Source organism: Pongo abelii, chromosome 12 (genome assembly GCF_028885655.2).
Source record: "Pongo abelii isolate AG06213 chromosome 12, NHGRI_mPonAbe1-v2.0_pri, whole genome shotgun sequence".
Classification (NCBI taxonomy): Eukaryota; Metazoa; Chordata; class Mammalia; order Primates; family Hominidae; genus Pongo; species Pongo abelii.
In genome coordinates this window covers 105,715,523-105,738,382 of record NC_071997.2, presented here as the reverse complement: position 1 = coordinate 105,738,382, position 22,860 = coordinate 105,715,523, and the positions used below count along the sequence as shown (strand labels likewise).

The following is a 22,860-nucleotide window of genomic DNA, read 5'->3' as shown; positions in this document are numbered from 1 at the left end:
CCCCGACCTCACGTGGGCCTCGGAGGCTGCAGGGACCCACCAGGCCGCGCGCCCCCCACCATCCCAGGTCTACCGCAGGGGAATCTTCCAGGCTTGCGAGCGCTTTCGAGGGCAGGAAAGCCTGTACTGCAGCCCCGCCGCCCTCTCCTGGCGCGTAGCCCCCCCCACCCGAGCCCTCGGGCAACGCCGCCAGGCCGGCGATCCCAGGGCGGCCCAGGGGATTCGGCACAGCCAGATCCCGCGCCGCGCCGAAGCCTGCAGCGCCCCCCGGTCGCCGTCTCTCTTGCACTGGTCAGGACGATTAGAGCCTGACAAAACCTGAGTTAATTGGCCGAGCGAATGTCCTTCGCGTCAGGAGAGCACATCCGGAGAAGCCGAGGGAAATGTGGAGCAGGAGCAGCCAAAGTGGCCCATCGGCTCTCGAGCAGGGTTTGCGCGTCGCGGTCGCAAAGCCCCTGTGAGTGCGGGTACCGCGGCACAAGCGCTGCCCCGGAGCTCCAGGAGGCGGCGGCGGGCTCGGCGTTCGCGGTCCAGGAGAAACCACCGCAGGGCGTTGGGAGCATTTTGTTAAAAAGCCGGGAAGCTCAGGGCCGGTGTGGCCTTCGTTCTGGCCTGAGAACCCGGACTTTGGGCAGCTTCCTTTCCTTGCCTTTGGGTCTCCGGCTTTCTCAGCTCTGTGAGGTCCCCAAGGGGCTCCTGCCCCCTCAGGTTCTTTTAGCTGGGGAAAGCGGGGGTCATGGCTGGATGAGGTTGTGGTAAGCATTAGAGGGCTGTCAGCAGCACTTCACCGCGGCGGAGCCTTCGATAGCTCAGTTGGTAGAGCGGAGGACTGTAGTGTATGGAGCTGTGGTAATCCTTAGGTCGCTGGTTCGATTCCGGCTCGAAGGACTTCGTGTATCATTTTTAACCTCAATTTAATTCAATTATCCCATAAGGGGAAAGGCTTGGAGGCCTCCTGTGACTTAGTATGCGTACTGCCGTCAGCCCATAGGGCACACAGTAGTATGTAGTATACAGTAACGCTCTTTCTGCGTTCAATGTACATGTGGTAACGTGTTTTAGAATAAGCTTTTCTCCTTAAGCACACGGTTATATGCTTGATTTTTAGAATCTTGCACATGGATGCCACTGTATCGTACTCTGCTAAATAAATGTCCTGAACTGCGGTTGATCCGCTGGTCAGTGAACAGTGCAGTGAACCTGTAAGGCAAAGGGAAGGAACCGAGCAGCAGGCGGGGGATTAGCTCAAATGGTAGAGCGCTCGCTTAGCATGCGAGAGGTAGCGGGATCGATGCCCGCATCCTCCACTCAGCTTTTGCGTCTCTCACACTAGAGAACACAAAATGGGAGGGATTCCCGACGCAGTGGGCTGTTTCATTTTAAAGATAACAAGACTGTTAAGCGATAAGGAGTTTCGCACGATGTCTTTTTATTTCGCAGTTGAGTCCCAGTTTCTGCCACTTTATCTTTCCCGCCTCCCGGCAGGCAGGCCGTTAACCGTCTTCCGGAAGACGCTGCTAGAACCCTCCGGCTGCTCCTGCCAGCCATCGTCCCCGAACGACACTCGCTCAGGTACCCACTAACGTGCGAGGAACCCTGAGAGCTGACCAATGGTAGCGAGCTTTACTGGGCGGGTCGCCAGCTGCAGCCGCGGCCAATAGGCGAGAGACTTCTTGTTTCCTGGCAGAGCGGGGTCCCGGCACCGCGGCGCTCGGGTGTTTTTGGGGGCCCGGGTGGAGGGCCCAGGTGCCGGGGCCCGAGGTGCGGCCTCGCTAGCGGGAGAGGGAGCGGGATCACCGGCCCAGAGAGAGGTGAGGGGCTCTGCGCGGACTACGGGCCCCGCCAGCCCCGGCCCCGCCAGCCCCGGCCCCGCCCCCTTCTCTCAGCCCCTTCAGCCCGAGCCCCTCGAAGCCCACCCCGCACCCCGCTCCCGACATGGCTTACGCGGTCCCGACCCCGCCCAGCTCCGTGGCCTCACCTCTGTCTCCTAGGCCCTCCCTGCCTAACCCCCTGCCGCGGGAGTCCATCTCGACCCCTTCCATGCCTCCCAGTCCCACCCTGCCCAGGGCAAGCCCGCTCGGTGTGACGGTTCCCCGCCAGTCGAGGGTGGAGAAGCCAGCCTCCTGCCCCCGAGTGGGACTCTAGCAGCCCACCTCCTTTAGGGGTGCTCAGAACACCCATTACTCATCCACAGCTACTAAGGTAGCTTTCTCAGGGTGCAGTGCTTACGGGGCGGAGGGGGTTGGAAACAGACCCATGCCCTGGCTGAAAGGGAGCTCCAGTCGCTAGGTGAGCCCAGTAGCCTTTGGCTTGGCAGAGGCACCACTGTTATAGTTTTCCTCCATACTAGGCATAAGGTAGAAACAAAAAAGGAAGAACCAGCCCTTCCAGGGCTCAGGGGAGCAACACCAGAATGTCCGCTCAGTACTTGTGAGGACAGAGGCTGGAGAGAGGAGTACCCGTTTACACTCAGAACCCCGATTCCTCTCTCTGCTCTGTGCTGGAGAGTGCAGAGCCAGAGATCCAGAACGGCCCATCTCTAAAGGTGGCCATGTATGGTGGTGAGTGTATCTTGGCTAGGTTTGGGAAATCTGACCTCTCTGATTATATTCTCTAATCTTTGGGCTGCAAAGCAGCTGAGAGTTTAGTGTTTTTCAACATAGTTAATCCACTGAGTTTTATTTGGGAACAGCCAAGCTAAAGTAAAATGGGGTCCCTTTAGGTCATTTACAACCCTTAGTGTTGCGGTACAGAATGCTGCTTTCTCTTGGTCTTTGCTGGAAGACCACTTCTGTGTTTTCTAAGAGGGAGAGAGCCTTTTGTTTCATAGGGCACTCCCTAAGAATAGCTCTTATTTATCAAGAGATACCCAGAAAACTCTTCGATTTGTCTTCCCTTTCCTCCTTAACCTAACCCTTGTTTTCCCCCAGCTCTCAGGGCCAGAGCGGGGCAGGAGGATGCTTTCCCAGCCCCACCATGGAGCTGCGCTGTGGGGGATTGCTGTTCAGTTCTCGCTTTGATTCAGGGAATCTAGCCCACGTGGAGAAGGTGGAATCTTTGTCCAGTGATGGGGAAGGGGTAGGATGTGGGGCGTCAGCCCTGACCAGTAGCATTGCCTCTTCCCCTGACTATGAATTCAACGTGTGGACCCGACCAGACTGTGCTGAAACGGAATTTGAGAATGGGAACAGGTATGTGGAACGAAATGGAGGGTGGAAAAAGGCTCCAAACCCATGCTTCAGTTAGCCCTCTGACTTATCTGTTCATACCCAGCATGCTCCCTGTCCTTTTCTGACCCATCCTCCCTCCTTTCTCCTTGCCAAATAGCCCTTTCCCAGTTTGGCTGGCTCCAGCTCTCCCACAGATCATATCTCCAACCCTTCCACATATAATGACCTCTCTCTTACTCTGGTCCTCAGGTCATGGTTCTACTTCAGCGTCCGGGGAGGAATGCCAGGAAAACTCATCAAGATCAACATTATGAACATGAACAAGCAAAGCAAGCTGTATTCCCAGGGCATGGCCCCCTTTGTGCGCACACTGCCCACCCGGCCACGCTGGGAACGCATTCGAGACCGGCCCACCTTTGAGGTAAGTTCTCCATGAGGAGGAAAGAAAGACTTGGGTGCTAAAAGTAGAGAGGAAAGTAAAGCGTTTTTTTCCTTGATACAAGTATGAGGCAGATGGGACAACAGGTTTAAGTATCACCTTTTTCTCCAGTGTTAGCTAGAGTCCAAGATGAGCCCCTGCCTCAGGAAGCCTAGAAGGAGCCACTTTTCATATAGAAAGTGTCAGAGGGAGGGAAGTTGGTAAAAGTGATAAGGGTGTGAGGTCAGTTCCTGGTGGTCCCAGTAGGAGCTCAGTTCTGACAATGGCATGTTGCCCCTCCCTCTTCCTCCCCTGCTCCTCAGATGACAGAGACGCAGTTTGTGTTATCCTTTGTTCATCGTTTCGTGGAGGGCCGTGGGGCCACCACCTTCTTCGCCTTCTGCTACCCCTTCTCCTACAGTGACTGCCAGGAACTGCTAAACCAGCTAGACCAGCGCTTTCCGGAGAACCACCCTACCCATAGCAGGTGCCAGCCCCATTCTTACTCCTGCCACACAGTCCTGGATCAGACAGCACCTCCACTACTTCTGGAATTTGCTCTTAGAGCTCTGAACCAAACTTTCATCCATCTTTTTTCTGTACAGAATGTACAGACAGGACTTTGGGTACCTTTGAAAACTATGTTTCTGTATGACCCTGATCTCAGCATATCGACACCTGCCCTCCACTCTTTCACCTGCCCAGTTCAGACCTCTTACTAGCCCAGCTCCCATTAATTATCCAGAGTTTAGCCAGCACTGTGTGACTCAGTATACCTTTTTTATCTGCCCCCACGGAGAACAACTCTGACTACATAAAGTAATCTATTCTAGGAAGCCACAAACTGGGGAAAAACAAGTTCACCCTGTCCTGTACTCTTCATTCTGGCAATGTAAACCCACTCAAATCCTTAGCCTCATTTAACATTGTGAGGGACTGTAAGGCCCCAAAGGTTAGGGTGAAGGACCAGATTTTACAGATCCTGGGCTGGTGACAAGGCCTACCTCTTACTAGGACTTTAGGGACTTCTCCTGGCTTAATTTTTTTTTTTCCCTGTAGCCCCCTGGATACCATCTATTACCATCGGGAGCTCCTTTGCTATTCTCTGGATGGACTTCGTGTAGATCTGCTGACGATCACTTCCTGCCATGGGCTTCGAGAAGATCGAGAGCCCCGTCTAGAGCAGCTATTTCCTGATACCAGCACCCCTCGACCATTCCGTTTCGCAGGCAAGAGGGTGAGTGGAAATAGCATAAAGGTAGTTCTTTGGCTTTTCTCTAGCACCAGGTACTGTTTATAGCTAAAGACTATGTTATCTCTAGGCATCTTGGACATGGCCTCTGCCTGCAACTTGTGGCAAGGGTGACGGCCCCTGCTCCATTTGCAGATTCAGCCAGCTGGAAATCTAGCAGCTATTCCTGCCTCATCCATGACACCCCCCCGTATACTGTCAAAGTAGAACTACAGGGTAACTGACTTAATGTCTGCTCTCCTCTCTACCTCAGATATTCTTCTTAAGCAGTAGAGTACACCCAGGGGAGACTCCATCTAGCTTTGTCTTCAATGGCTTTCTGGACTTCATCCTCCGACCTGATGATCCCCGGGCCCAAACCCTCCGTCGCCTCTTCGTCTTTAAGCTGATTCCCATGTTGAACCCCGATGGTGTGGTCCGGGGACACTACCGGTAAGTGGCTTCCCCAGCCTGTCTGGACTGTTCGCATTTCCCCTTATGCCCTGCATCTCAATGAAATTCTGTCAGCCTTCTGGCTTCTGTGTTCCCAGTCCTCTTGCACCCTAATAAAGACAAGCCCGTCTCATCTTCCTGAGAAAGCATGAGATCATATCTAGTGGCACTCCCAGAAAGGAACCAAACGAGGATGACTGCAGGCCCATCTGGGTGGAGGCAGCTACCCTGAGGAAGCTCCTTAGGGTTCTATGGTAAGGGTGACAGCAGATCCAAGAGAGGCCCTGTCTTCAATTCTTTCTTTCCTAACATAACTTCAGCCTCTCATTTGATAAGTCAGTCTCCTACGGTCGCCTTTTCATCTACACTAGTGTCTCCTTCACTGGCCCAGTCCTCTAGAACCTGCTTCAGTCCTTGTTTTCCTACAGCACAGACTCACGTGGAGTGAATCTGAACCGTCAGTACCTGAAGCCTGATGCCATCCTGCACCCGGCCATCTATGGGGCCAAAGCTGTGCTTCTCTACCACCATGTGCACTCTCGTCTGAACTCCCAGAGTTCCTCTGAGCACCAGCCCAGTCCCTGTCTCCCTCCTGATGCTCCTGTTTCTGACCTGGAGAAAGCCAACAATCTCCAAAATGAAGCTCAGTGTGGGCACTCAGCTGACAGGCATAATGCTGAAGCCTGGAAACAAACAGAGCCAGCAGAACAGAAGCTCAACAGTGTGTGGATTATGCCACAACAGTCTGCGGGGCTTGAAGAGCCAGCCCCTGATACCATCCCCCCCAAAGAGAGTGGCGTTGCTTACTATGTGGACCTGCATGGACATGCTTCCAAAAGGGGCTGCTTCATGTACGGAAACAGCTTTAGTGATGAGAGCACCCAGGTGGGAGTCCTAAGAATGTCATGTGAGTGTGAGAAGTGTTGCAAGTTAGGAGATGGGGTTGGGCCATGAACAGAGGGAAGATAGCCTTAGGTAGCCTTCTGGAAGGAAGGCCTGTGTAGACTACCTCTGAAAAAGCTTTGAAGGGCCAAGAAGAGATGGCACAGGGGGATTATGTCTCAATCGTTACATCATGACCTTTTATTAAGGAAAGCTAACTGCATTATAGTCTTTGCTAGAGTCTGGGAATCCAGAGAAGGAAAATTTTGCATTGTTGGAGGGAAGAAGCTAAAAGCTTAAAAAAAAAGAATTGCTTCCCAACACCTAGAAGTAATGTCAAACTGAGAATTCAAGCAGCACTGATTACTGTTAATGGTTGTGATGGTATCTGCTGTGTATTAAGTCACATGGTTGCATACTTGCCATCTCTTCCTTGCCCCCTGTCCCTTCTGTCTCTCCTTCTGAGTTGACTTTTCTTCCCCAAACAGGTGGAAAACATGCTATATCCAAAGCTCATCTCCTTGAATTCAGCCCACTTCGACTTCCAGGGCTGCAATTTCTCAGAGAAGAATATGTATGCCCGAGACCGTAGAGATGGCCAGTCTAAAGAGGGAAGCGGCCGTGTTGCAATCTACAAAGCCTCAGGGATAATCCACAGGTTGGGTGGAAGCTGAGATATAGTTGACGAAATAGCTTCCCTAAAGAAAACACCGTAGTTGGGTGTGGTGGTGCATGCCTGTAATCCCAGCTACTGAGGAGGCTGAGGCAGGAGAATCGCTTGAACCTGGGAGGCAGAGGTTGTGGCGAGCCGAGATCGCGCCATTGCACTCCAGCCTGGGCAACAAGAGCGAAACTCCGTCTCAAAAAAAAACAAAAAACAAAAAACAACACCCAGTTCAGGGTGTTTGAGAGGGAGGGGACCACCTGAATCTTCTTAAAAGAGAACCTCACAATTAGCATTATTGTCTTTAGTCTAGGACTCGATTTTGGGGGGACTCCCTGGGTATATGGTACAGTACCAAGGTCAGCTGCTAGTTGCTATGGATTATTGGCACTTTCATTTGTGTTCACTTTTTTCCAAGTGATTGCCTCCTTAGACCACCTAAGTTGTCCTCTATGGTTCTGTCCTGATATCTGTTCAGGCGGGACACTGATAAAGGTCTTTATGTCTTAGCTACACACTTGAATGCAACTACAACACTGGACGCTCAGTAAACAGCATCCCTGCTGCCTGCCATGACAATGGGCGTGCCAGCCCCCCTCCCCCGCCGGCTTTCCCCTCCAGATACACTGTGGAACTATTTGAGCAGGTATGAATACATGGTGTAAGTGGGAAAAGGGAGAAACCTTATAGTCTGGAAAGGCCTTCACTCTTAATGCCTGATTCTAAGGTCTTTTGAAGAGATATTCATCACTATGGCCCTCACCACTATGATTATTTTCCTCAGTTAACAGGAGCATAACTACGACTGTAATAGTATTGAAAGGATGAACAGGCACTATATCTGACCCCACATCACAGAGAATCCCCTAGCACCTCTGAGTCTGATTCTTTGCCTCTGGGCTTGTCTTTCTCATTCTATTGGATTTATTCGTTTCTGGGCTCAAAAGCACCCTGACTGTAGTGGTCTTGATGATTCCCATTATCCTAATAGAAAGAGCTGGCCGGGTGCGGTGGCTCATGCCTGTAATCCCAGCACTTTGGGAGGCCGAGGCAGGTGGATCACCTGAGGTCAGGAGTTCAAGACCAGCCTGGCCAATATGGTGAAACCCCATCTCTACTAAAAATACAAAAATTAACTGGGCATGGTGGCACATGCCTATAGTCCCAGCTGCTCGGGAGGCTGAGGCAGGAGAATCACTTGAACCCGGGAGGCAGAGGCTGCAGTCAGCCGAGATCACGCCACTGCACTACAGCCTGGGCAACAGATCAAGACTCCATCTCAAAAAAAAAAAAAAAAAAAAAAAAGTAGATCTGCAAGGTTACAGAAGGGATTCAAACCCCTTTCCTGCTAGGAGAATTCCTTCATGGTACCAGCCAGAAAGAAAGGACACACCTTGCCCCTCATAATGGAAGAGGGCCCCCAAATTGGTGATAGTTTAGGGAACAGCTCCAAATCCATTTGCAATAAACAGCCCGGGCACAAAGGTTAGGGCATCCAATGAGCAAATTATAGGTCTGGCCCCTCCTTCCCTTCCACTGTGCTGTGTACCCACCCCAAGGTAGCAGCCTGGATGGGAGGACCAGCATGCTGAGCCAAACTGGACTACCCCACAGGTGGGACGAGCTATGGCCATTGCAGCTCTGGACATGGCGGAATGTAATCCGTGGCCCCGAATTGTACTGTCAGAGCACAGCAGCCTTACTAATCTACGGGCCTGGATGCTGAAACATGTACGCAACAGCCGAGGCCTAAGCAGCACTCTGAATGTGGGTGTCAACAAGAAGAGGGGCCTTCGAACTCCACCCAAAAGTCACAAGTAAGGCCAGCAAAATAGGAGGGAGAAAGGGTAGGACAGTGGGACAGGGCTCTAGAGCTTGGAGTTCCAAGGGATTTATATTCCTTCCATCCTCCTCAAAGTGCCAAATGGCAAATATCTTCAGGGTAAATTAAAATTAGTAAGATTAGTTTATTTTTTTAGAATGGGATCCTCTTCCCTTTTACTCTGAGCTACATACACCTGAGAGATCGGAGTATCAGGCTTGGAATTCACTGCTGCAGAACCCTGTACAAAATCAAATATAATTGCAGTGGGGCAGGCCTCAGCTTCCAAGGGTTGTGAATGACTGACTGAAGGGAGTTCAAGGGTCAGTGCCAAGGCAGTAGGGGTGAAATTCATTGGGAGATAAAGCTGCTCAGGATGGCCCTTAACACATTTTGAGATTAGCTGGTATTCCCCAGGTTAGATACTTCATCCACGGACATGAATTCCTCACTTCTCCCTTGGAATGGGTCCCTGTGCCTTTTTACCCCAGAGGTGAAGCTTTACTGAGCAGCAGATCCTAGGGAAAGCCTTAGGACACAACCTTCCTGGCCCAGGGTTAACTGGCATCTGCTTCTTTGCAGTGGGTTGCCTGTCTCCTGCTCCGAAAACACCTTGAGCCGGGCACGAAGTTTTAGCACCGGCACAAGTGCCGGTGGTAGCAGCAGCAGCCAACAAAATTCTCCACAGATGAAGAATTCCCCCAGCTTTCCTTTTCATGGCAGTCGGCCTGCAGGGCTGCCAGGCCTGGGCTCTAGTACCCAAAAGGTCACCCACCGGGTGCTGGGCCCCGTCAGAGGTAAGCCAGTCTGGGAGCCCCTGCAACATGTGTTTGGTTGTCTGGGGCATTGCTGGGGGAAGTAGGAGCTTGAAGATATACTGTTGGCCCAGGACCAAGGGGTGAATCAATAAAATTAGTTTGTAGCAGAACCTGTGACCTCTCCTACGACCTTGGTGTTCCCTGCGGCATTCCAGAGCGGTATTGTGTGTGGCCAGAGGGGGAAGTCTGGGTATCTGGGCTTCAGTGCATGCTAGGAGCCAGGGAAGTTTCCAAGGATGAAACACTAGCTGAAGCAGTGCCAAACGACATGGAGCCTCCACGTCACGGACAATGTCAGTCTGTCTTCATGGGGGCAGTTAAGGGAATGTCCTCAGAATCCAAATTGCAGCACTGTAGAATGATGGGGAATCTTTATCTGTGGTCTTTAAGGGCTGAAATTGTTCCTGGCTTCAGAGCTCACTAAAAAAGTGATACCGGGCTGGGTGCAGTGGCTCATGCTTGTAATCCCAGCACTATGGGAGGCTGAGGCAGGCAGATCACTTGAGGCCAGGAGTTCAAGAACAGCCTGGCCAACATGGCGAAACCCCGTCTCTATTAAAAATACAAAAATCAGCCAGGCATGGTGGTGCACACCTGTAATCCCAGCTACTCAGGTAACTGAGGCAGGAGAATCGCTTGAACCCAGGAGGCGGAAGTTGCAGTGAGCCAAGATCGTGCCACTGCACTCCAGCCTGGGCAACACAGCAAGACTCTGCCTCAAAAAAAGAAAAGAAAGTGATATCAGAAGGATTCTAACTCTTACAAAGAAAAATGGAACAACTGCAGACAATTTCTTTTCTAGGTATAAAATGCAGCAGTCTAGCTCTTTCCAGCAGTGAGCACAGTTGCTTAACTGTGCATTAGTAACCCCCGGCTTTTGCCTAATGAGACCCTGCCTGATAAGATTCTGGGTCAAAATTATATACCAGAAACAGATGGGCCTTTAGGGAAAAAGAAGAGGAAATTAACGGGAATAACCTGGATTGCAGAGAGGGAGAGACTGTTATAGTGCCACTTCTGGAAATACGCTAAACCACAAATCAATACTGTACTGGCCTCTGCACTACAGAAGTCTTGCCCAGAGTATGGAGGCTTGTCAGCTGGAGCTAAGAGCTTTGCTGGTCTTCTAGCATACTCATCCTTGTTAGCTTTTCCCAGCTTGCACCCTAACTGTTGGTACAGACCAGATATGTGCTGTGTCAGTGGCTGTGTAAATCTGACTGCTAGCGAGAGAAGCCATGGAGGAGAGGGCAATGGTCCTTACCAGCTGTGACCATTGAGATACTCTGTCCCTGAGAGGCAACTTGATTATCTGCTTATATTCCAAGCCCCATTGTTTGAGAGTCTATCTTCATCAGGAAAGGACACTTGTGCACTGTGTTTGAAAAATAATAATAATGCCTTATGTTTACATAGCATTTAACAGTGAACAAGATAATATCATATATATAAATTTCATTTAATCCTCACAAGGACGCTATGGGATGGATGGTGTTTCCATTTTTCCAACAAGGAAACTGAGGCTATTTAAGAGTGGTCTCTCCAAGATGACTACAGCTGTTCCAACTTGTATCTTCTCATGCTCCAGTGTGCCTAGTTTCCCATGGTAAATCTGCTTAAAGTTTTTCTTCTATTTCTTTTCCTTTCTTTTTTTGAGACAGAGTTTCGCTCTTTCACCCAGGCCGGAGTGAAGTGGTGTGATCTCAGCTCACTGCAACCTTCCACCCGCTGGGTTCAAGCGATTCCCCTGCCTTAGCCTCCCGAGTAACTGGGATTACAGGTGCATGCCACCACGCCCAGCTAATATTTTTTTTTTTTTTTTTTTTTTGAGACCGAGTCTTGCTCTGTTGCCCAGGCTGGAGTGCAGTGGTGCGATCTCGGCTCACTGCAACCTCTGCCTCCCAGGTTCAAGTGATTCTCCTGCCTCAGCCTCCTGAATAGCTGGGACTACAGGCGCACGCCACCACGTCCGGCTAATTTTTGTATTTTTAGTAGAGACGGGGTTTCACCATGTTGGTCAGGCTGGTCTTGAACTCCTGACCTCGTGATCACCTGCCTTGGCCTCCCAAAGTGTTGGAATTACAGGTGTGAGCCACTGTGCCCGGCCAATTGTTGTATTTTTAGTAGAGACGGGTTTCACCATGTTGGCCAGGCTGGTCCTGAACTTTTGACCTCAGGTGATCCACCAGCCTCATCCTCCCAAAGTGCTAGGATTACAGGCGTGAGCCACCGCACCCAACCTCTTTCTTTTTTGGTCAGCCTCTTCTAGCTCTTAACTCATAGTTCCTGGGAATTCCTTCATGAGCATCCTAAGTTCTCCTTTCCTGACGACAAAGGGAAATAGTAAAGAGCCTTTTCTAGGTTGTCACTGGAATATTCTAGGCCCCTCTTTTTTTTTTTTTATTTGAGATAGAGTTTCGCTCTTGTTACCTAGGCTGGAGTGCAATGGTGCAATCTCGGCTCACTGCAGCCTCTGCCTCCTGGGTCCAAGCGATTCTCCTGCCTCAGCCTCCCAAGTAGCTGGGATTACAGGCACCCGCCACCACGCCCAACTAATTTTTTGTATTTTTAGTACAGACGAGATTTCACTATGTTCGCTAGGCTGGTCTTGAACTCCTGACCTCAGGCGGATCCACCCGCCTCAGCTTCCCAAAGTGCTGGGACTACAGGCATGAACCACTGTGCCCGTCTAGGCTTTTTTTTTTTTTTTTTTTGAGACAGAATTTCACTCTTGTTGCCCAGGCTGGAGTGCAATGACATGATCTCAGCTCACCACAACCTCCTCCTCCTGGGTTCAGGTGATTATCCTGCTCCAGCCTCCCAAGTAGCTGGGATTACAGGGATGCACCACCACACCCACTAATTTTTTTTGTATTTTTAGTAGAGTCGGGGTTTCTCCATGTTGGTCAGGCTGGTCTTGAACTCCCGACCTCAGGCAATCCGCCCGCCTCGGCCTCCCAAAGTGCTGGGATTACAGGCATGAGCCACGGCGTCCGGCTAGGCACTTTTTAATCACTATTTTATTGACATCCTCCCTGCCCCGCTTCCAATGCACAACACTGCATTGAGCCCCTTGAGGTGAAGGACATGTATTCTGTTTCTCTGTTACTTCCCCTACCAATAGAAAATATGCACAGTCAGTACTAAGTAATTCCTGGTTGATTGACTTGAAACGTAATAGGGGAAACAGGACAGTAAATACAACATGAGAGCGCACACACAATGTAAACATCCTGAGGGTTTGGGGAACTACTGTGGTAGATAAACACAAGAGTAATTAACCAAAGAATGTTCAGTTAAGAAATAATTTGAAAAATAGGTAGGACATAGTTTGACAGAAACATTCCCAAAGTGAGAAATGACAGCCAGGAGCAGGAACAGAGCTGGTGGGCGGAGAGGACAAAAAGCTTGTGTACCTAGGTGGGTATGCAAAAGGCCAAGCCCATCACCAAGGATATTAGGTGAAGAGAGCAGTAGCTGAAATGTCTTCAGAACAAGGATTATGAGCTTAACTGAGACAATGGCAACAACTGTGTGTTTCTACAAATGGGAATAAACGTAAGACTGTGTAAGACACTGTCTGTGATCTGTACATATTGGACAGGAAACGGGGGGTGAGATGACCAGAGCCAGTACCAGCGTCTGGAAAGGAGAGAGAAGTATTAGAAAGGCGGGCAGGATTCAGTGATGGTAGAAGACAGGAACTAAGAGGGCTTTAAGGCTACTTTTTCCACTGCAAACAAAAGCTTCAGGAAGTGTCTCCTAACACATCTACTTATGCCCTTAGCATCTAGTCCTCTGCCTGGCACTTAGTAAGTGAACAGCAAGTATTTGTTGAATGAATAAAAAGCAAGAAGTTGGGAACCAAATGAATGCTTGTCTCGGCCAGGCGCGGTGGCTCACACCTGTAATCCCAGCACTTTGGGAGGCCGAGGCGGGGGGATCACGAGGTCAGGAGATTGAGACCATCCTGGCTAACACGGTGAAACCCCATCTCTATTAAAAATACAGAAAATTAGCCAGGTGTGGTGTTGGATGCCTGTAGTCCCAGCTACTCGGGAGGCTGAGGCAGGAGAATGGCGTGAACCCGGGAGGCGGAGCTGGCAGTGAGCCGAGATCGCGCCACCGCACTCCAGCCTGGGTGACAGAGCGAGATTCCGTCTCAAAAAAAAAAAAGAATGCTTGTCTCACCTTTCTACCCCTCAGAGGGCATAAATCAGGTCTGTGATTGTCCCAGGGATTCACTAAGATCTGGAGTGCTAGGGACGGTTCCAAAGATGTTCAGGGAGGATGACACACAGGACCTTGGCACAAGTCAAGTAACTGCTGCTGTAAACAGTGAGACCTTACAACACCCATTCTGACTCATTCAAGGGGAGACCAGTTTCCCTTCAGACCTCTTAGACCTTTGCCCAGTACTACCACCCCCAAAATGGAACATCTGGCTGGTTACCATAAGATACCACTTCATAACCTCTGGAAGCAGAGCTGATCACGTCACTCTTGCACTCTTGCTTGTTCTTTCTCGCTTGCTTTTACTCTTTCCTGGGGTAGGGTGAAGGTTTGTCCCTTGATATGGTTTCAGCATGCCTCTGTGTGTAGATATTTCTCAAATTATCTAAACTATTTCCTCTATCAAGTTCATGATTTCTACCTACTGTGCACTGTCAGCTGGATATCATCCTGACATCCATTTTAATCACAGAATTACTTGGCTCTGGGCCCTAGACTATCTCTGTCATTGGTGGTAGCTAATGTTTTAGGTTATTTGACTATGGCCACGAGTCTTGACTTCTGTTATCCTATTGGCAACCTGTGCCAACTCTCACTAGCCCCCTAACATCTGGTTGTTTTTGACTCTTTTTTTTTTTTGAGACAGTCTCACTCTGTCACCCAGGCTGGAGTGCAGTGGCGTGATCACAGCTCACTCCAACCTTCGTGTCCCTGGCTCAAGTGATCCTCCAGCCTCAGCCTCCCTAGTAGCTGGGCCTACAGGTGCACACCACCACACCTGGATAATTTTTGTATTTCTTTTTTTAGTAGAGATGGGGTTTCGCCAAGTTGCCCAGCCTAGTCTCAAGCTCCTGGACTCAAGTGATCCCGCTGCCTCAGCCTCCCAAGGCACATGAGCCACCGTGCCTGGCGTTTTTGACTCTTGACCACCGTCTTAACCTATAATTGGTACCCAGCATATCTCCTCATAATAGAGCAGCTTCCATCCTGAGATCTCTCCCTTTCTTCTTTATTCATACAAGTATCGATTTTTTTTTCCATTCAATTTTTTTTTCCATTTTGGTTTGGAACCTTTCTTTTTTTTTTTTTTTTTTTTTTTGAGACAGAGTCTCACTCTGTCACCCAGGCTGGAGTGCAGTGGCCGATCTCGGCTCACTGCAATCTCCGCCTCCTGAGTTCAGGTGATTCTCCTGCCTCAGCCTCTGGAGTAGCTGGGATTACAGGCGCTCACCACCACGCCTGGCTAATTTTTTGTACTTTTAGTAGAAATGGGGTTTCTCCATGTTGGTCAGGCTGGTCTCGAACTCCCAAACTCAGGTGATCCGCCTGCCTCAGCCTCCCAAAGTGGTGGGATTACAGGTGTGAGCCATCGTGCCTGACCTGGTTTGGACCTTTCAAAAGTATTCTTGTCACTGCCTGCTAATTCCCAGTGTGGCTGGGAAGATGAAGTTACTGTCACTTCTTAAGTTAGAGGATTTTCGTATCCAACACGTTTATTAACGGTCAGTTGGCATGCTGGCACCTCTGGTGAATTCAGTTCTATGAAAAGTTAACAGCCCATCAGTTTGAGAGCATTTGGCACCTGCTGTTCCTCCGTGATGAGGAAGGACACGCCAAAGCTGCAAGCCTCCCTACCCCATCCATTTACCATCTGTCCCCCTGGGCCCCACCCTTCAGAACTTGTAGTAATAAGTCTCGAGACATGAGTGGACCAGAGACAGCTGCCCCAAAGGATATAACCGTATGCCTTTAGACCCCCACAGATGGTTGATCCAGCTCATGGTGTCTGCTGTTCAAGTAAACAAAACATTGATTAAGGTCTCTGGTTTTTCGGGTAGTATTTTACAGGCACTGGGATATATAGTGTTGGAGGCAACAAAATCCCTACTCCCAAGAAACTCAAGTTTCAGTTAGAAAAAATATTAGCTTATGTTTATTAAGTACTATGTGCCTGTAAGTACTTTACACATACTGACTTAATTAAACAGAAACCATAAACTACTAGCCACACAAACAAAGGATGAAGGTAATGAGGAGAGAACAATTAATGTTGCCTGTAATGGTCAAGTAAGCTTCAAGTAAGAGAGGTAACATTTGAGATGGGACATGAAAGATGGTCATGGTTTCACTAGAAAAGGAAACAATTCCAGAGGAACCACACACAACTAGTAGCCATGGGGTCTATAGCAGAGACCATGAAGGATCAAATCAGCATCCTACTAAGGATGTGCAGACTGGAACTATAGTGGGCAAGGCTTTGAATGTGTAGTGTTCAAAAGTTTAGACTTCATCCTTTAGATCTTCAAGCCCAGTGCAATGGCTCACACCTGTAATCCCAGCACTTTGGGAACTGAAGCAGAAGGATCGCTTGAGCCCACGAGTTCCAGACCACCCTGGGCAACATGGTGAGACTCCATCTCCACAAAAAATTTAAAAATTAGCTGGGCTTGGTGGTGTGTGCCTGTTGTCCCAGCTACTTGGGATGCAGGAGGTCAAATTTGCAGTGAGCCATGTTCATGCCACTGCACTACAGCCTAGGTGACAGAGTGAGACCCTGTCTCCAAAAAAAAAAAAAACACTCAGGTGAATGCAGAGATAGAATTGTAGGATTTGATTACACAAATGCAAATCTAAGGAGGAGTAGAAAGATGAAAGAAGGTTTCTAGCAGTTGGGTTTTGCACGAAGACAGGGAGAATGAAAGAAAGGGAGAGAATGAGTTTTGTTTTGTCAAGGGGACTTTCTTGGGAAAAAAATTCCCAGTGGACAATTAGAGCTGGATTTCAGGAGAAAAGGGCTACAGAGTGATTTGGGAGTTTAAGAGTAAGTAGAGTAAGAGAGGCCCAAGGACAGAATGGTGGGGAAGACTTGACATTTAAGGGGCAGGAAGAACAGCTGGAAGAGAAGCAATTAGTGGTAAGAGGGGAACCAAGGAAAGCTGTGTTAGCCAAGCTCAGTAACTTCTTTGCCAAAAGAATGAACTGGGCCAGGTGCGGTGGCTCACACCTGTAATCCCAACACTTTGGGAGGCCAAGGTGGGTGGATCTCTTGAGCCTAGGAGTTCAAGACCAGCCTGGGCAACATGGCAAAACCCCGTCTCTACTAAAAATACAAAATTTAGGCTGGGCGGGGTGGCTCACACCTACCTGTAATCCCAGCACTGTGGGAAGCCAAGGTGGGCAGATCACAAGGTCAGGGGTTCGAGACCACCCTGACCAACATGGTGAAACCCTGTCTCTACTAAAAATACAAAAATTAGCCAGGCATGGTGGCATGCGCCTGTAATCCCAGCTACTCGGGAGGCTGAGGCAGGAGAATTGCTTGAACCCGGAAGGCGGAGGTTGCAGTGAACGAAGATCGCACCACCACACTCCAGCCTGGGCGACAAAGCGAGACTCTGTCTCAAAAACAAAAAAACAAAAATTAGCTGAGCATGGTGGTGGGCACCTATAGTGCCAGCTGCTCAGGAGGCTAGGTGGGAGGATCACCTGAGCCTGGGAGGTTGAGGCTCAGTGAGCCATGATCGTGCCATTGTGCACTTCTTCAGCCTGGGTGACAGAGTGGAAACCTTTAAAAAAAAAAAAAAATAGCAGGATGAAGGCTGGTGGAAAATGGATAACTGTAATAAATAGTGGGTCTTTCTACCCATCTTATATTAATAGTTACTTCAGGAGAGGGATGTGGGTCTGATGACAAGCTTGAAAACTGGCATCTTTTGACCAGGGAAGCCAGCAGGTCACTGAAGGCTGCCTCATAGTGCCCCACTTATTTGCCCTTTTATCTGCTTGTATCTCTTCCACTCAGAGCCCCGAAGCCAGGACAGGAGACGGCGGCAGCAGCCACTGAACCATCGTCCTGCAGGCAGCCTCACTCCATCCCCAGCTCCTACTAGTTCTGGCCCAGCCTCCTCACACAAGCTGGGCTCCTGTCTACTGCCTGATTCACTCAACATACCAGGTCTGTACCCGCTGCCACTGAAATCTGGGTTTGCCAGCCTCCTCCATGGCCAGGCCAGGTTCTTTAAGCCTAGTTGGGAGACCAGGGGCATCACTTATCCTCTTGGTATCCTAAACCTCTAACACTGGTGCCTTTGTATAGGAAGCTGGAATTTATTAATGTCTCTGTGTAATAAAACAATAGTTAACATTTACCATGTGCCAGGCACTGCTCTACACACTTAATCTCATTTAATCCTCATTTTTACAGTTGAGGAACCTGAAGACTTTGTCTACCTGCAAAATGCTACTTATGCAAATTCCCTGACTCCAGGAGCTGGGCAACACTAGACAAAACAGGAGAATGAAAAAAGCATGACGGGACTTTCTCCTGTCAACACTGCTAAATGCTGTGTGTAGCCGTATCATTCACACAAAGCCATCTCTTCTCCTTTAAATTATAGACCCAGCTATATAAAGAAAGGGATGGGAATGATTTTAAGACTCTAGTCCAACATGTTCTACCTCATTCAAAGACCCCTACTCCCAACCTGTCAACTCTCCTCAATGGGTAGCACTGAACCCACCAGTCCTGGGTAGAGCTGACTTGATCCTCAAATGCTAAACATATGATTGCAGTAGTATAAACTGACACAGGAGTTAAGCTTGGGTGCGTTCCGATTCTAGCCTGGAGTTGCTGTTCCACCCCTTGGACCACCAGACTAGAGCCTCAACTAGGGGTGATTTTGCTGCCAGGTGACATCAGGCAACATCTGGAGACATTTTTGGTTGTTACACTGAGGAGGGGGGAGATGAGGAAACAGCATAAATTGTTTAGAGGCTAGGGATGCTGCTAAACATCCTACAATGCACAAGATTACTCCCCACGATAAAGAATTATCCAACCCAAAATGTCAACGTGCCAAGGTTAAGAAACCCTGATCCTTTGGAAGTTACCTCCTCTTCTCTGTGACCCCTACCCTGATCAGTTTCCTCTGTTCCCTAGGGAGCAGTTGCTCACTCTTGTCCTCCGGGGACAAACCAGAGGCTGTCATGATAATCGGGAAAGGTCTGCTAGGGACTGGAGCTCGGATGCCCTGCATCAAGACTCGATTGCAGGTAATATTTTTGGGTCTCCAGCACAACTACTCTGGCAGAACCCAGCAAGGCACTGTTCCTCTGGGTAGTGGGAGGGAAAATGCTCAGCACTGCTTTACTGCATCTACCCTTGGCCACATCAGAGAGCTTCTCTGGTGCCTGAGTGCCTGTCTGTCCAGTCCCCTTCCTGCCCTCCACCATCCCCATCAGCCAGGTTATTTGCTTGCTTTCAACCTGTGTCCCTGCCAGATATACCCCAACCTTAGCCTGCTAGCTTTGGCTTTCCCTGCCCCTGCCCTTAGCTTCTCCTCTCTTTCTGCCCAGACCTGCCCGAGGAGAGTTTCCGCCAGGAGGGGTCCCGGATTCCCCAGGTAACACATTTGGTTGCTGCTGCTAGGAACAGCCCTGCCACCAACTCCAATTCAGTCCAGATCCCCATGCTAGGTAAAGTTGAGTATAGGCAGAGGCTGACTGGATGGGTGAAGTGTACACTGCTCTGGCAGGGGCTGAAGCATAGAGGGCTCTGAGAGAGGTCTACGAACCCTCCACTATCTTTCTACACAGTGTTTCTCTACTCACCCAGACCTTAGTCATGGTGTAGCCATGGCGGTTAAATGCTGGATCCGTTTGCCACCCCTAGTTATAGACTTGGAGTGCATAGTCATGGACTGAATCCAGGACTTCTCTGGCTATTATCTTGCCTCACCCTCTCAGCTAGAATTCAGTGTCCCAGTACCTCTACTGATCCCTATACTACAACATTCTTATGCATGGAAACTCTAGAAGCAAACCAAAAGCAAAAAACTCATGGAAGAATCCAGCCTCTTAGCACAAACCCTGTCCACACAGGCTAGGCCCAGGTTGGGCCGGGGCTCACCGCCGACTCGCAGAGGGATGAAAGGCTCTTCAGGCCCCACATCCCCTACCCCCCGGACCAGGGAGAGCAGTGAGCTGGAGCCGGGATCCTGCTCTGCTACACCAGGGTGAGCACTTGGGTCCAGTCCCTCACACCACCCCTCACTTCTGTCCCCTCATTCCCATTTCTGTCATTCAGAATAATTTTCTGCCTTCCCTACTCCTTTTGAGCACAAAGACTAAATGTACTTTCATTAAGAATCTAGTCCCTGATTTTTTTCTTCGATCCAAAGGAAAAGAAAACAACTTTCAGTTAGGGCCTAAGGTCTAGGAGCTGGCTGGTTCCAGCGTCAAACCACTGTGCAGTAACCAACTTGCCCATCCTTACCCATCTTCATCTCGCTCCACTTCTTTCACTTCCCAGCCCCTGGTTAGCAGAACAGAAGAGGAGCAGAGTTTTCACAGCCCTGATTCCTCTCTCTTTTCTGTTGCAGGCTGCCTCAGGCCAGGCCCCCACGGCCCCGCTCTGCCCCTGCCTTTTCTCCTATATCCTGTAGTCTATCTGACTCCCCATCCTGGAATTGTTACAGCGGGGGTCCCTTGGGCCAACCTGAGGTTTGTTTTGTCCCTAAATCTCCCCCACTCACTATTTCTCCCCGGGTCTGATATATGTTCAAGCCCAGGATATAGCCCCAAGATGGGGTAACACAGTGGGAAATATGCTAGTTCCCCTCCAGGCCGCTGATTCCATGTGACAGCCGTTAAGTCCTTGGAATGCCAGCCACGCTGTCCAAGGCATTACAGAGTATCACCTTGAGACAGAACAAAACAGGGACCTGCCACCCCTTCCCTCCCTCCGCAGCACAAGATTTTGGGACCACAAAAAAAATGTCTATATTTTTATATTGGGGGGAGGGAGTAGAAAAGCAAGCCCCTATACTGGGCCCTATTCAGTGGCAGCTTCTTGTTCCATAGGATTAAGGAAGACTTTGAGGAAATAAAAGTTGTTTGGAAAAATCCAGGTGTAGTTGCTTTGTATGTTGTGATGGGTAGAAGGGATGAAGTGAAGTGTGAAGGCCCCTCATACCCTCCATCTTGCCTCAGACTATGTCCTGGAACCCTAGAAAAGAGGGGGAAAGACCTGAGGTAAGGAAAATGCTGCAGCTTTCCTCTGGGGAATCCTTCAGGAAGTAACGCCCATCCATCTTCCCTTTATACTTGTGACCCACACTTAAGGCTGGCTCCAAAGCCCCCCCTTCCTTCTCTATAGTTTGGGTCAGCAGCCAACCCCTGGCCTCAGAACATGGAAACAGAATTCTACATCTGTCACCCCCCTCACCAAAAAAAATCTGCCCAAATAAGGCCTAAACAACCTGGGGAAAATGAGGGCTGTTTAAGAGCCGAAATCCTCATACTTGGATGGTACCCTCGGTACCTTCGTTCCTACCGGTATCAGTGCCTCCTTGGGCATCTACCTACTGGGGACAAGATGGGGACTGTGAGGGTTAGGAAACCCACTCCCATTCTAGCAGGGAACAGTTTACGGGGAGGGCACAGCGCGCTCTCTACTCTGTGCAGATAAAGGGCCCAGTTCTGGACTGTATCATGCTTGGCCCGACACTTTCTGATTATAAGTTTCGAACCCTGCTAGCCCTGGCGCGGCCTCGCCACTCAGCTCTGGGGGCTGGGCGCTACAGCCCCGGGCCGTTACCTGGGGCGGAGAAAGCGCCACTTTCATTCCTGCTTCTTGGGATTGTTGACGGCCACGTAGTGATAGAGAACGACAAGCAAGAAGAGCGACACGCCCAGCATGTTGGCGAAGATGGCGAGCTGCACGTCCGTGATCATCCTGCGGAGAAAAGAGGGGCTGAGCTGCGGGTTGGCGCACTCCTCGCCCTCGCAAGGACCCGTCCTTGCCCCACGGGCCAGCCACGGCCACGGCCACGGCGGGGCTGGCCCGTGGGACGGCCCCTGCGTGCCTCTGACCTGACCAGTCCAGCTCGGCTCCAACGCCGCCAGCGAACAAGCCCGAAGTAAGAGACCGGGACCGGAACTTCGTAGCGCCAGCTCAGACCCGAACAAGCCGCTTCCGGCGGGGGGCGCGGTCGGGACGGCCTCTCTAGCCCCGCCGTCTCGTCTGCTCCGCGCGGCGCGCTACGGCCGCGGCTGGGGCGGGGCCTCGGGCGTGGCTGCGGTGGGAGGTCCAGCCGTAGGGGGTGGGGCGGGGCCGCGGACGCGCGCCTGGGCCCGGCACCGCACAGTTGTCTGCAGCTGGCGTGGCTCGGGACGCGGCTAGCGAAGCCGTAGTGGCCGCCTACCCGGGGCCGAGGAGTGGGCTGGGGCGAGGGTGCAGCGGCGGGGCCGGCGGGATACTCCAACCCCCTTCCGGCCCCGGCCCTCAGTACTGCTGCCCACCCTTCGCTTCCCGGCCCGGCCCAACCAGGTGCTTCCTTTGGGTCCTGCCCTCAGTGCCCTCTCCGTGGCTCGGACGGCGGGGACAGGGGTGGGAGGCGTTGTAGAATGGGGACAGGGCTGGTGTTGCCGGGTGCTCCTTTCTCCGGCGCCATCCTTTGTGACCCACATGCAACCAAGTAGAACCATGCTGCCTTTTGTGATCTGACCAGGTTCTGTCTCAGCCGTGCTCCCTCCCTTCACCCTACCCCCGGAGGTGGGCGTCGGAAATAGGGCGAACCCTCCCGGAATCACAACTCAAACCGTGGGACTTCCGCCAAGTGGGAAATCACCCCCCGGATGTGGGGGAGGGAGAAGGGGAGGAATGGAGAAGGGGAGGAAGGGCTGGGACAAGCAAGAGGGGTCCTGGGTGCAGGACAGATTAGGTCGCCGAAGAGAACGAAGAGCGGTGGCTGCGGGTACCCGAGGGTCTCTGGCGAGGGGAGAGGCACCCTGGAACTCTCCAAGCCTTTGCCCAGCCAGAACTTTCTCCCCCCTCACTCCATGCTTTCTCTCAGCTTCACCATAAAAGGGAACGGCACTGAGCCAGGCCGGGGCCGGGGGCTGGGCTGTTGCTCTGGAGCTGTCAGGGGTAATGGAAGCCAGTTGCTTTGCGGTAGAGGGGGGCCAGGGCTCAGGGGAGGCCTCTGCTTCTCGGAGCCAAAGAAAACTCTACAGGAGATGCTATGGGCTCGGGACAGGGGACCAATTTGCCGCCTGTGTGCACTGAGCTGGGGATGCACTATCCCAAAGTGGCCTTCCCTGGCCTGGGACCATCAACAGTTTGTCACCGAGGGCTTCAGCCGGGTGGCTCCTAAACATAATCCCTGCC

General features: G+C 51.0%; 2 protein-coding genes and 2 non-coding genes across 5 annotated transcripts; 3 read left to right on the top strand and 1 right to left on the bottom strand.

Moving 5' to 3' along the window:
* Positions 1-798: 798 nt before the first annotated feature.
* On the top strand, positions 799-888 carry TRNAY-GUA (transfer RNA tyrosine (anticodon GUA)). Its single transcript is given in 2 exon segments — positions 799-835; positions 853-888. It is a non-coding gene; the product is annotated as a tRNA-Tyr (tRNA).
* A 346-nt stretch (positions 889-1,234) lies between these two features.
* Positions 1,235-1,307, top strand: TRNAA-AGC (transfer RNA alanine (anticodon AGC)). The gene has a single exon. It is a non-coding gene; the product is annotated as a tRNA-Ala (tRNA).
* Positions 1,308-1,649: 342 nt separating this feature from the next.
* Positions 1,650-20,580, top strand: AGBL5 (AGBL carboxypeptidase 5). Of its 2 annotated transcripts, none has more exons than XM_002812199.5 (15): positions 1,650-1,811; positions 2,931-3,191; positions 3,420-3,591; positions 3,912-4,075; positions 4,648-4,825; positions 5,094-5,272; positions 5,701-6,157; positions 6,643-6,812; positions 7,329-7,464; positions 8,433-8,635; positions 9,223-9,437; positions 17,494-17,646; positions 18,631-18,743; positions 19,572-19,705; positions 20,072-20,580. In XM_002812199.5, the coding sequence occupies exons 2-15, from the start codon at positions 2,977-2,979 to the stop codon at positions 20,241-20,243; spliced, it is 2,661 nt and encodes an 886-aa protein (XP_002812245.1). In that variant the 5' UTR covers positions 1,650-1,811; positions 2,931-2,976; the 3' UTR covers positions 20,244-20,580. The 2 variants fall into 2 exon arrangements, with proteins under 2 accessions (XP_002812245.1, XP_024098608.1); XM_024242840.3 differs by adding an exon at positions 19,047-19,093 and having other exon boundaries at positions 1,655-1,811; positions 19,572-20,204.
* OST4 (oligosaccharyltransferase complex subunit 4, non-catalytic) lies at positions 20,464-21,757 on the bottom strand. Its single transcript, XM_002812200.4, has 3 exons — positions 21,564-21,757; positions 21,289-21,426; positions 20,464-20,697 (listed from the first exon to the last, which is right to left on the bottom strand). The coding sequence occupies exon 2, from the start codon at positions 21,423-21,425 to the stop codon at positions 21,312-21,314; it is 114 nt and encodes a 37-aa protein (XP_002812246.1). The 5' UTR covers position 21,426; positions 21,564-21,757; the 3' UTR covers positions 20,464-20,697; positions 21,289-21,311.
* Between the last annotated feature and the right edge of the window lie 1,103 nt (positions 21,758-22,860).

Bases quoted from the DNA above. Each gene is read 5' to 3' on its own strand.
- AGBL5 (XM_002812199.5), top strand. From the start codon at position 2,977: ATGGAGCTGCGCTGTGGGGGATTGCTGTTCAGTTCTCGCTTTGATTCA. The intron at 9,438-17,493 runs GTAAGCCAGTCT...TCTTCCACTCAG, and splicing joins GGTGCTGGGCCCCGTCAGAG to AGCCCCGAAGCCAGGACAGG. The intron at 17,647-18,630 runs GTCTGTACCCGC...TCTGTTCCCTAG, and splicing joins TGATTCACTCAACATACCAG to GGAGCAGTTGCTCACTCTTG.
- OST4 (XM_002812200.4), bottom strand. From the start codon at position 21,425: ATGATCACGGACGTGCAGCTCGCCATCTTCGCCAACATGCTGGGCGTG.